The following is a 13997-nucleotide window of genomic DNA, read 5'->3' on the forward strand; positions in this document are numbered from 1 at the left end:
ACTCAGCTCAGCCCTCATTTTCCCTATCCCATAACGCGCCCATTTATCACCCGCAACCTGAGCATTTTTGCAAGGGCTTGGGGGAGTGGAGGAAGTCGCATCACCACAACCATTTCTAAATTACTAATCACATTACTCAATTGGGATTACAAAACAACATCGCCCCCTACTGCAGACGGTCATCTTTCGTGATAGCGGTGCAAATTCCAAATGCTAAATTATAATTAAGATCGGCACCATGTCAATAACTTCGACCACTACCATATCACCATCCCTCAAATCACCATCAACACCACGTTACAACAACACCCCCCTAACCATCAACACAATCATTAACAACCGCTATTCGCCACTCACCGGTCAGGCCAGTCAAACCATGGCACCAGAGACTGTCCCGTGATCTCCTGTCAGCGAGCCTTCGACACTTTCCATGGCCTCGGAGTGCACATGGCCTGGAAAAATCATTAACACCACCACAAGCATCACAACCACCACTCCCACCACCACCACGGGCAAGCCACCCACAAGAGCTGTGTACAGGCGTTTATTTGTAAACTACATGCATTTTACAATGGACAAAGAAAAATCATACATACGCGTTGGCCATGCAAGGCTTTCCAACACGTGTTGATCCTCGGAAGTATTAAATCGGCGATAATAACGGTAGCATTCACACGAGGCACGCAGGAACCGGTATATACGTAGATCGCGATGTGTGATGTGACGAGGCTCGGATAGCAGCTCTGCCGGGAGAGAGGGCATGTGGACCTCGGTCGGCAGGACTGGGATGTAACCAGTGCCTTTCAGCACTGGTTTTTGTCTGCAGGACTTGGCAACCCGTTCATCAATTTGGCTAGTTTTCTATCAGGGCAAGTTCACACAACACAACTTCACTCTCAATTATCATACCCCCCCCCCACCACCCAGATGAATGTTCTGACAGACAGAGCCAATATCCATAGACACCCACAACCATAGTTGTAAAGCGTTAAGCAGCTTGCTACAATGCTAATCAATTTACATCACATGTCACTCAACACCACAACAGACAGGTCACTGGCAAGATACTAACGACAAACAAGTGCACGTGTTCGCAGAGGACAACAGTTAGCAGAGGAAAGTGGTGTTGCTATACGGGGAAGGGAGTGACGTGCTAATGACAGCTATGTGCGCTGTTAGAGCTTTGTGTCGACACAGCTATTTGCTGACACCTGTGTGTGCCAGTGACACAGCTAGTTATGTGTCGACAGTTGTGATAAACTGCTGACTGCTTACACAGCTATACACCGACAGGGGCAGTGTGCTGGTAACACAGCTATACACCGACAGGGGTGGTGTGCTGGTAACAGCTGTGTGGTGTGCTGTTGATATGGCTATGCGCTGTCACCCTCCGACTCAGCCGCACCAGCCCCAGTCTGTTTAGTTTTCCGGCGCCGTGAGGAATCACCCTTGGCTTGGGCACGACGATGCTGGCGCTCATCAGAGAGAGTGGAGCTCCCCTCAGCCACAAAGCGATTCTGAGACACGGGGACACACGAAGACACGGTCACCCACAAAGACTCGGGGACACGTAGATAGTCAATCTTGCTCACAAAGCAACTCTTGGGACAATGGATCACAGGGACACCGAGATAGTCACCCTCACCCACAAAGCGACTTGGGACACGGAAACACGGAGACATGGTCACCCGCAAAAGACACCCTGAGCCTCGTGGACATGAAGACAGTAAATGTTTCTCACAAAGCACCTTTGAGACACAGGGACATGGGGCATATCATATCAAAGCAATATAATTAACATTAAATGTTTTAAATGGGTAAAATGTGGTGTTCATAGAAATAACGGGATTTTGTTAACCACGCGGATTTACCAGAGCACCCCAACCCCTGAATTAGCCTGGTATACATGTCGACGACACAATGTGGTGTAGTTCTGCCTCGGCCCTATTATGGTTTGTCCCAAGCCCTGACAACCCCCATCCCACCAGTGGTTTGCTCCGCCGAGCCAGCAGCTTCACGTCATCACAGTTGACCGTGGTGCGCTTGCCGTGCCTAGAGACACACGAGTAGAGGAGGATACACACACAGACACGGGGAGACACAGGGATACACAGGTGCATGGGCAGACACACATGGAGAGACAGAGGGAGGCAGAGGGAGACGCATGGGTAAAGGAGAAAACACAGACAGAAATACAAGGGGATGCATGTGGAGAGAGATCGGTAGGGGAGGATTCATACATACCGACACAGAAAGACACAGAGACATGGGAAGAGAGGGGCATGCGTGGGGAGACACACACACACACAATGAACACTCCCAGTGTGATGAAGCATCGGTCCCATTCCTATGCTAGCGACACACGGGGCGAATCGAGCGTGCCACAATCAATTATTTCTGATTTGTATACGTTGTGTGTAATGGGTTCACGTGACCTCTGCAGCCACTGGCAGCCGGTAAATTTAGCACAGTGTTAGAAGGGAATTGATTATTGAATCGAATTCATCAAGCCGCGGTGGAGGGGATGAATCACTATTCCTATAAAACACACAGGACATTCACTGTACACAGTATACACCCGTGGTTCTATTTGGTATGGCGGACCACTAATCAACATCACTGCTCCCTGTGGCCCCCTTCCAAGGTTACTGAAACCACAATACAGAGATCACATGTCCACACCTCAAGTCATCTTGGCGTTACAAAGGCATGTTTCATGTTGCGTGTTAGTACGCACTGCAGACACACAGCTAATACACAGAAAATAGGACACACGTGAAGCACATGCAATAAACACGCAACAGACACGGTACATGCACAGCAGACATACACAGCACACACAGTACATTATACACACAGTATACGACAGCTAATACACATGGTGTGCATACACATTACATACACTAGGCACGTAACAATGCATCGATCGATTGCAATCGATTCCCACGCTCACGGCACATGCAGTGAATCATGCGTGCCAGAATCGATTATGCTAATGATATGCTAATGTGATTGTAACATTGCATTTAGGCTAATGGTAAGAAAACAAAGCTACAGAAACAGATAACAGAATTAAGCGTAACAAATCATTTGGCGATTCTGCGTTGGCAAGTGGTGCACAAGCACAAACGACAACAAAAACACTCACCACATTTGTCAATAACACGTTTTGCGATTTAAAAAATAATATAATAGGTGACATTTTGGGCAATGGCTCTTCTTCACATAATAGAGAGGCCAAGTGAGTGTACGTGCATGGGTGCGTGGTGCTGGCCACCTATCCCCTCGTGTGCCATGCCGGCCTTCATAAGTACTCGCTAGCAGCACATGCCCCAACAGTCCTGTAAAGCTGTACGGGGAATCTGTCTTTGCCGTGTGTGTGTCTGTGCGCATCAGCTGTGGCAGAGAGGTATAGAGGGTGCTGCACTCACTTAGCAAAGGCCTCCAGGTCCAGAGCAAAGAGACCTGGGTGAGGAAGAGAGAAGCACGGCGTGAGTAATAAGACTGGGTTCGGTGAAGTGTGGATTCACTCACCAGGGCACCATGCATTCGCGTTCGACAACAATAATAATTATTAATTACCGAGGCATTCAGGAGCCTCCTACCAAGTTTTCGCAGGAGGGGCGATGTTGCTGCTGTGTGTAATCCAAATTGAGTAATGTGCAGGTAATTTTTCACCATTGGGGTGTTGTGGCCAAGACCAGTTACATTGTTTTTTTCTTTAGCTGAACACAATAAACATGATAATTGCATGTATTCATCTAGTAAAGAATCTCCAATTCTCAACACAAACAACACCATTACAACGCGGACTTACATCGCATCTAAATGTGACCACAGCTCAAGACGCTGTACATAAACAGTGGTAATTTGATAGAGGTGACCACTAATGGCCTGAGGAACATAAGGTCTTGGAGTTTGCGTGTGTCTCTCCGTGGTCGCATGCATTTTTTTTCAGGTCCTCTGGTTTTTCCCTCCACCTTTAGAATCAACGTGCGTTTAGAGTACAGGGACTCGTCTACTTACTAAAGAGTTAGGTTCCAGAGGTCTGTTCGTCAGTCGATTTGTTCCTAAGTCCAACTTTACTCCTGTCGATTCCAAAAATGTTGTACGGCATGTACACTAAACACGGGGAATGGCTTTAAAAGTTGCATAATCTCCTGTAGATGCCACTAGTCTCTTCACGTTCTGCAGATGTAAATGCCACCGGTTCTTCATGTTCTGCAGATGTAAATGCCACCGGTTCTTCATGTTCTGCAAATGCCATTATTTCTTCAAGTTCTGTACATGTAGATGCCACCGGTTCTTTGCGTTCTGCAGATGTAGATGCTAATTCCCTTTGGTGTTCGTGTTTCCTCTCTACTCTCTTGACAAACTTACCAAGAGATGTCTGCACAGTTTCTCTCTTCTTCTTTTCATAAATCAACTTGTAACAGGAAATAATATTCGTGAAAAGCACAGAAAGCCATAGCAAACCACAGCGACAACACAACAGACAATGGTGGCAGCCCAGGCATAAATACTGGAAATGCTGGGTAATGACACCGAATAACCACCACCATCTATTGCGTGGCAGTAGAACTTACGATTCTCGGTCCGAACAGGCAACCGGACATACGGACAGGTTTATTCGTATCTTTGAAAGTTCGTAAGTCGAATTTTCATAAGCAAAGGAGTCCCTGTATTGGGCTGCTATGAATTTCCACGTAATAAGCCAACTTTCGTTATTCTATAATTTGTGACCAGTTCGCTTCTGAAAAAGAGCAATTTAACTCAGTCGGCATTACCTGGTAAAATAAAAAATTGTTTAGTTTAGAACTTGAACCTAGACACAAGGGCATGGAGTTGACAGCACAGATGGCTAATCAGACCCGAATGTTTAGCTTAATTTACTGGAGCGCCCGGAGAAACCCCACCACACACACAAGGAGTTTGATACTCGGAAAACCACAAAGTGCAGTTCACAATCCTACTTGGTGTACTGCTTTCCCCTGATCAGACCGCTGGATGACAAATTGTTATCTGAACCACTGGGTGTCATCACTAGGGTCACTATGGCTCAAGTAAAATTTTTTAGGAGCGGTGTTACCTGCACCATTTTGAATCAATCTGGGAAACAGCCCTCACTGAACGAAAGATTTGCCAGGTGGGTAATCAGCGGCACAAGCATGTCCAAGCATTATTTTAGAATGGATGTGTGGATGTCGTCGAGCGGCGATGTCTTATTTGGCAGCCATGTGATGAACATCGACACCTCTGCCACTGATGTTGGCGCCAAGGTCTCGAGTTTCACATTGGTTCCAGGTTGATCAAACTCAGATGGCAGACCAGGAGAATGCGTTGCCTTCAAGTTACAAACTGCTGTCTTGATCGTCACTATTTTATTGGGAAAGAACGTCGCAAGTACTGTGCACAGACTGGGTTGACTAGTTGATGGGTGGTTGGAGTCCAGCAACCATTCACAACAGCACCAGAGCACGAGGGTTGTGAGCCGACTCATTGACACACAGTGCATAGAACAATCTGTGAGACTCATTAATGAGTCAGTTTGCACATCTGCAGGCAGCTCTGTGGTCTCGAAACCAGTTTTCTTCTAAAGACAGTGACAGCCAGTTACTGCAAACTTTCCCCATTCTCTTTGTGCTTGTTTGGATGGGCATGAATTAATCGAGAACAGCAGTGATGTATTTTTTATTAAGCTGCAAATTAATAGACCGTGGATGCAAGATTTAAACATGCAAATGATGACCTGATCTTCTGACAGAAAGCATCGTGGTCCAATCTTTTCCAGTCTCTGTATATTGTTGCGATGACTGGGGGTATAAACGGTAATACCACTTTGCGCGTCACGAGACTGTGATCCGAAATACATCTTCAATTAGATTGGTCACAGTTATGACATCGGCAGATGTGAAGATGAGATCCAGTATATTTCCCGAGCGACATGTCGCACCGCTGACGTGCGACCATCGATAATTGCGGCGATATCACTGTGAATTTTACCATAATTACCATAATTCAGGTCACCACAGATTATGACGCGAGAGCCAAGTGACCCACAATCTAGCAGGCCGGAAAGCTCCGAAAATAATTCCAAGAGCGGTGAAGGTGGCAGTTGGTAGATTACAGCGATTGTAAGCCCCCCACATGCTGTTCATTAATTTCACAAGCAGCAACTCGAATTACGTAATTGTTAAGGAGTCGCTCAGGACTTTCATGAAGATGTCTTCATGGTGTGCGGGCTGCCGGTGCCAGGCTTCCCGCGACGGTGCTGATGTACAATTGCGTATCCGTTAGGTGCAGCCCCATGCTTAATTACATCTGGTGAGTCGTCATATACCCAGGTTTCGGTAATGGCCAATATGTCGAGTCCACAATTGTTGATCAGATCCTGGATTAGCACCGTATTTTTTACTCTGGAGCGTGCATTGACCAATCCAAAGTTGAGGAGCTCTGGTCCAGAGTTTGGCTCAATACCCGACATCAGCAGCAGTATGGCCATGAAGGCGCTCTTTTGTGATCGTGTGGATGTACGGCGGAAGAAGAACGGACCAAATCTACAGCACAACCATGTGCGGGGGATTCCAACAAGTGACAAACACGGTCTGGTAGGGGTCAGCATTTCCACAGCAGATCGTAGCACAGTGGATGTGGAACAAGTTGTTTGAACTTGGAAGCCAGCCAATCAGCACTCCCCTCTGCACGTTGGATGCTGGGCCGAGTATGCTGTCGAGTCCAACCAGTGTCGGCGACGTTTGGGTGAGACAAAATTGGTTTGTCGATCCAAGCCAAGAGAAGTTTCCCGGTATGACCCCCCATTCTCCAGGGAAAAGAGGAGGCATTGCCGCTCAACTCACTCAGCCAGAGTTCCGCGAGAGCACAGTCCGGCCGCAAGCATCTGGGCAGCAGCAGAAGTCGCAGCGTCACCATAGCAAGGTGTTGTTGCTGTTGTTGTTACGATTGTTGTTACTGCTGTTTGTTGCTTCTGCGTTTCCTATGCACCAAGGTCATGTGAATTACCCATGAACATATATATACACACACACAATGACGAACACATAGACACACACAAAGGCATAAAAACCCACTTACCCACATGTATACTCACAGACACAAATGCCATGGGGTGATATTCTGGGACAATCAAACAGGAGAAGTGGTGGTCTCTCATCAGAAACCATCTGCACGGCATAGCATGCTGCATGTGCTCTCTGTGTTATGATGTTCTGTGTGTGTGACATCTCTGTGTGCTGGGGCCGGCCTCACGCACTGCACTGGTGGAAGGTGGTCTCAGCGATGGCGGCCACCACCTGGCGGTTGAAGCTGAGGCCGGCGTTTTCCCCCTCCTCCTCCAGCACGCGTTCCACCGTGTAGTGCACGGCGGCACGCAGACGCTGGCACCAGGAGAGAGTCAGAGAAGAGATTCTCAAAGCTCACAGACATAGCCCACACAGGCACTTAACCTATACATACATTGTGTAGGTCATACATTGTGTAGGTCATACAAAGATCCCCTGTATAGCCTTAACAGACTGTTGGCACAGAGCAAATCCCAAAACTACCACTTCTGGTAGAATCTGGGCAACATCCTCGCTGTACACACATGCACACACATGCACACACATGCACACACATGCACACACATGCACACACATGTATGTGTGCATACAAAACACGATACCCCCCCCCCCTGTAGCCTTAACAGACTGTTGGGGCAAGTGTTGTTAGCAAGCATCTAGGAAGGCCGGCACAGCACACCAGGGGGTGGGTGGCCAGCACCACGCACGGCCGCATTTGTCTCCCGTACCAGGTACTCATTTGAGGCTGAGTCAACTTAGGTGAGGCCTGGGGTTCAGATAATTATTGGCCTTGAGTGGGAATCGAACTCAGGTCTCCGGGTTCATAGTGAAGTGCGCTAACCACTGCACTACCGCTCCCCTACACACACAGGCACATACACACACATAGCTCACACTCACAACCCATACAGATACATAGTCCAGACATACATACATGCTATAGCCAGGTTGTGCACACGTGTGGCTGATGGGATGTGTTAAAACAAATGTTTCTGTTTTCATGGGGAGGAACAGACATGGTGTGGTGAACTCGTTGCGAATTGACATGTTTTGCTTACATGACAAACCTTACTAAATGGCTGTCGGGTGGTGGCGGGTTTAACGACACATTTATATTTACGCAATCTAACCCAAAACTCTATTATGGATACTATTGCTCACAAAAGCCTTTGTGTTAAACTAAAGGATGCAAATCGTCTGCTTAATTTGTTCGCAGATTGAATCCGATCGTTGCTGCCTCAATGACTCTCAAGACTCTTTTGCAGGAGAGTCCTGCCAAAGTTTTGCAAGAGGTGGCAATGTTGCTGATCTGTGCAATCCCAAATGAGTAATTTTCCAGAAATGTTTCAGCATTGGGGATGTTTGGCCAATATCAGTTACATTGTGCAGTATTCCCCCGTCATTCAGGAACTTGCTATCCGCGAATCCCATCTGGAACTCTACACGACTTAATCGATAAACAGAAAGAGATGAGATACAGTGATATGAGATACAGTGATGAGAGACACAGTGATGAGAGATAAAGTGACGAGGAATAAAGTGACGAGAGATAAAGTGATGAGGAATAAAGTGATGAGAGATAAAGTAATGAGATAAAGAGATGAGAGAGAAGAAACTTCTCGAATCTTTAGAAACATCTGCAGATGGTGTGTGTACGATATTCGTAGGCCAATATCATTATCTGCGACATTTGCTATTCACGAACATCTCCGGAATGTATCCCTGGCGAATAACGAGGGAACACTATTAATCCAGCATCCAAAAGTTGTATACTGAAATTTCCTTAACACTCAACGTGATATGTGTTCTATACTCCCATGTGCTCCTCTTCCTGCCTCTCTGTGTTATTTCCAAGCACGGATGTCATGCGTCTTTATGCATTTTCAAGCTTCTATTCAATAGCTTATGGTGAAAAATAGCTGCTTAGCTCACTGAGATTAAATAAGGTGGATTAACGGTCTGAGCCCGAAACATCCTTGTCAAGTGCCTCCACAATTCAAGCCTGTCAATGACGAGTAAACCCATCACAATAGGATCAAATTCAGGCTTGAAACGAATGCCTTTAATACTGCCACAAAGTTGTGCATTGCACGTACAAAAGCTTTCACTCATCCGTATCCAGACAATCAACTCAAGGGAACTGAATGTGTGATCGCCATCGTCAGATCAAGAACTTAAGAGTTTAGAAAATGTTTGGCCACACATTTGCTTTTGTTTGAGCTGGCGATCTCAATAAGGCTGAGAAAGTAAGTACAGTGGTACTCCGGAGATCGAACTTAATTCGTTCCAGAAGGCCATTCAAACACCGATTTGTTCTAAAAACCGAATTAATTTTCCCCATAAGAATTAATGTAAATGACATTAATTGGTTCCAGACACAAGAAATCTCTCATTATAAAGCATTTTTACACGAAGTTTACAGTAATTACATGCATAAAATCATACAAGAAACAATAAATAAATTGAATAAATGAATAAGAATATGGAATAAATGAAATAAATGAACATTGAACTTCACTTGACCTGTAGTAAGGAGAGTTGATGGCTTGAGTGGAAGGTGGTGAGGAGGAGGTGGTAAAACCTTTGTCTGGGCAAGCGTCATGCACGCTGGCCATACGCGTCTCAGCCGTACAGGTTCTTTCAAGTCGCAATTTCCCGTTCGACCTCCGAATTTCGTTTCGTTTCCGGGGCAAAAAATGCTCGGAAATATCGTTCGAACACAGATTTGTTCGAGTTCTGGTGCGTTCGATCTCAGAGGTTCTACTGTATATTTATAAACGCACAAATCTTATAACCTGTGTTATCAGGAGTGCATATTAGAGAGCGTTTGTGTCCGTGTCTACGTTTGTGATCTCAACGTTGAAACAATCACTTTTAAACATATTACGAATAACATTACAACTGCAATCATGTGTCTGAGTCCATCAGCCTTCTTTGCTTTCAGACCAATATTATCCGGCAGCAGCAGCAAACATTTCTTATTGAAGCAAGCAAACTATGAATCCAGTTTCAACATTCTGGGTCTCATCAGCAGCTCACTCTTGCAATTCAACACATTGGCTTTCGCGACCAATCTAAATGAAGACCTTAATCTGTATGTCTCAAAAACCTTTAGGATACTTCCCGACAGGGTAGAAAGCTGAAATTTGGTAAATAGGTAGCTTTTAGGACACAAACCACAGGAAAATATGAAAAACCTAAATGATATATTATAAGGCCCCCAAATCTCGATTTTATGTGCCCCATATGGCGTTAAACAGCAAATCAAATTAAAGCGAGAACCATTGTTCTATCTTGTTTTTGAGATATTTCGGAATCATGCGGTTTTTGAACGGAAAAAATACGAATTTTATGTTCAAATCTGAATAATTCGAAAATGGTAAAAATAGGCGCTTTACCTCATCAGATCAAATTAATTCATTTTTGTTCTTTCTAATAAAGAACAAAATATTGAAATGGAGCGGGTTTCCGATGTGTACGTTGTTAAATATAAGTTGAATCAAGTCAACAATTAGTTTATTGCTGGAAAAATACATTTTTTTGTATTTTTAAGGTGTCTGATCGTCGATAAAAAGTGTAAAATAAATCAGGTTCATTATTATATTTATTTTTAAAAAACCTTTGTATGGTGAAGACAGGCTTCATGATGAACTAGTTCACAACCACGTTAATTTTGGGTGAGATCGCGTACATATAAATGTCATTAATCCACAATGGGCAATGAATAGGCACTTCTTCATATCACTTTATGTTGATATGTTACGCAAAATATATTACACAAAATAATGAATCACTCACTTGAGTGCTCACCGGGTGAGGAACTACATCGAGTTCTCCTCACCGGGTGAGTAACTAAATCGAGTTCTCCATATTTAATTAAGTGATATATATTATTTAAATTAGTTATGCGGTGTGATTGATTCATGAACGCTTTCTTACGGTCAATCTTAATTGCAACACAGAGTTTTAAGACATTTATCAACAGCATTGTGTGTGTGCGAGAGCTTAAAAGTTAATATGCGACGTTTCGGCCAATGAAGTTCTTTATATCACTTTTTTACGTTGACGATATATGACATAAATACTCCGCTGTATGCCATGGTAGGTAATACTGTGTACAGTAGTGATTGCAAAAACATAATAAAATAATTCTCACGACGTTTCGGCCACAACGCAAGCAGCCGTCCTCAGGTGAAGAACAGGTCTGTCACCTGAGGACAGCTGCTTGCGTTGTGGCCGAAACGTCGTGAGAATTATTTTATTGTGTTTTATTTTTATTATTTTATTACTTCCCTTCTCCGTGACTTTACCGAAAGAACCAAGAAGATGAATCCCTGCAGTCACGAAAGCTTTAAATCGAAAAATACTTTCCGTTTTACATACAGCGGTATGTTGTAAATCGTAAACAAAAAAATGATGCCAAGATGTATACAGAAAGTTGTGTCAGAGGAACACAACAGAGTTTGTTGTTTACCCAGGGACGTTTAACTTCGGCGGTCCGTGGTAACAAAATAATGAAAGATGTGGACGACAGCCAGCTGTTGGAGAAGTGTGAGGTGGGATGTTTTTATCTTCTTCAGCTCCCCTCCCTCCCCCCTCAGAGAACTGCACCTCACCTGCTCCAGCTCCATCCGCGCCTCGTCGTCCTCCTCGGCCGCCATCGTCTTTCCCGCCAAAAAAAACCCCCCCTCCCCACCGGAAGCCACGCCCATCACCCCCCCGGAAGTTACGCCCATCATCCCCCACCCCCCGGAAGCCACCCCCATCCTCACCAGGAAGCCACCCACGCGTTGCCCCTGTCGCGGCCATTTTGAGTAGGGACTGGTCCATTGGGCTAAGCGGACGGCGTCGTGCGCCATCCATGTTGGGAAGGGAGAAGTTTTATTAGGACTTCGACAATAATCGATTCACCATAACAAAGGGGGCGGATTTTTTTTATTTGTTTTGGCTTGCATCGCGTAAATATGCGTTGTTAAACCGCCGCCGCCCGACGCAGAAAATTAGTTAAAGGTTTGTCACGTCAACAAAACGTGCCAATTACATCAGTTTCAGTTTCATTTATTTGGTATAGCCCTGTGAGCCATTCGGCTCTTGTCATCCCCTTAGTGCAGACCAATTCATGTCTTATTGGTCATCCTGTGCCCTTATAAATCTCAACGTTCATCCTACAAAGTCCCATCACAAGGGAGAAACACAAACCACTTTTTTTTTAACTCAATTTCCCTGTCCAAGAATACGGGTAAACCGTATAGGTTGACAGGTATTATATAATTATTACAATGCTTACCGTACCTGTTTCGTTTACGTGTCGATTGAACTCGATTATTTACGATTTTGTTGTGTTATTTCCTAATAAACATTACCTGTGGCCACTTTCTTTAACTGTCAGTGTGTCACGCGCGTGACGTCACTCCACGGGCCCGTTGCATCTCTGACCAGCACCACCTAGCCAGTGAGCTGGAGCACGTACACCAAGCCCTCAGGATGAATGTATATTCTGACCGTACAATCCGCAAAGCTGTTTCCCCAGCTATGGGGAGACAACCATCTTAGGATCCAATCAAAACCATCACTTTGCCATGTATAGCAGGGGTTACCAAAAATATTTCCAAAATCTTAAACAAACAAGATCCAGGTTCGTTTCAACACAGTACACAAAATCCGTGATTTGATCCCATCTGTAATGGATGTGATTTCTGACATGCAAACTAAGTTGTGGCTGCGACAGCAGTTACATTGGGAAAACAAAACATGTCTTGGACCGTGTTCGCGAAAACAAGGCAGATCTGAAACACGGTAGGACCAACACGTCTGCCGTTGCTGATCATTGTTTTAACGCTGTGGGCTCACACGAAATTGATTTTTCCAAGATGAAGGTACTCTGCAAACCCACCGGCTATCATCAGAGATTTGTTTATGAAGCCATCCAGATATATAAACACAGACACAATTTCAACCGAGAAGATGGGTACACACTGAGCAATCTTTGGAAGTGAGTTATTAACCAAGTAAAGTCTTAACTGACTGTGATGTTTCCATCCGACCTGCCTATGTCAGCTGTTATTTCCGACTCTCTGTGTCTCCCTCTCATCATGTGTACCACTTGCTCTTCGGGTTGTTTTTGTTCCTGTTGCCCGGCTCTCTGACATTGACATGCTAATCTTCTCATTGGCACACCTCCGGTGGCTGGGCCGTCTCACATTGACATGCTAATCTCTCACATTTTCAGCTTCAAATCAAGATTTACGTACAAATTTCTTCTTTAGCTCTGCCAACTTACCATTGGGTCGGGCCCACCAAAAATCATATATAAACTCTTGTTGCAGCAGCTCTTTCTCCTACGTCAGCAGTCCTCCTGCTGTGTTTGTTTCACACCTGATGACGGTTGCTTGTGTTGCGATCGAAACGTCGTGATCTATTATTTGTTCTACCTACGTGGCTTTACTGAAATAACCAAAGAGTATGGATTCCTGCAGTCACGAATGCTTCAAATCAAGAATAAAACAGGTGTTAAGATGTTAAACCACCAAACATAATCCTTTTTTCAAGGAATCATGTCTGCATTAACCACACGTACTTGTGGTGAACATGTCTAGTGTCCTCCTTCCTCGCGGCATGTGTGTGCGTGTGGTGTGTGTCCGTGTGGTGTGTGTGCATGTGGTGTGTGTGCGTGTGGTGTGCGGCGCGCACACTCAGTCGGAGACGAGGAAGTTGCAGGAGGCACGGTCTCTCTTTATTATTTCGTTCACACCACCAACTCCGGCCTCCTCTCTCACGACCACGCTGCCGTACAGCCCGGCCCAGACACGACCCTGACCGCGTTACACCGACGGTGTCGACCGAGACAGCCAACTACTGTCCGGCCACGCAATGATCGGGCAAAGGCGGCAGCGACAAAGGCGGGAACGACGACAGCGA

General features: G+C 45.3%; 1 protein-coding gene across 1 annotated transcript; it reads right to left on the reverse strand.

The window, feature by feature from the left end:
• Positions 1-529: 529 nt before the first annotated feature.
• Positions 530-11755, reverse strand: CENPS (centromere protein S). Its single transcript, XM_078873464.1, has 5 exons — positions 11696-11755; positions 7271-7394; positions 3432-3465; positions 1986-2052; positions 530-1517 (listed from the first exon to the last, which is right to left on the reverse strand). Exons 1-5 carry the CDS (start codon positions 11738-11740, stop codon positions 1374-1376), a joined length of 414 nt encoding a protein of 137 aa, XP_078729590.1. The 5' UTR covers positions 11741-11755; the 3' UTR covers positions 530-1373.
• Between the last annotated feature and the right edge of the window lie 2242 nt (positions 11756-13997).

Source organism: Lampetra fluviatilis, chromosome 36 (assembly GCF_964198595.1).
Source record: "Lampetra fluviatilis chromosome 36, kcLamFluv1.1, whole genome shotgun sequence".
NCBI lineage: Eukaryota > Metazoa > Chordata > Hyperoartia > Petromyzontiformes > Petromyzontidae > Lampetra > Lampetra fluviatilis.

Excerpts from the sequence above, each read along its gene's own strand:
- CENPS (XM_078873464.1), bottom strand. The coding sequence starts at position 11,740 with ATGGCGGCCGAGGAGGACGACGAGGCGCGGATGGAGCTGGAGCAG. Across the intron at positions 7,395-11,695 it reads CGCGGATGGAGCTGGAGCAG|CGTCTGCGTGCCGCCGTGCA; the intron begins GTGAGGTGCAGT and ends TCCTGGTGCCAG. Across the intron at positions 3,466-7,270 it reads GACCACCTTCCACCAGTGCA|GTCTCTTTGCTCTGGACCTG; the intron begins GTGCGTGAGGCC and ends TTCCTCACCCAG.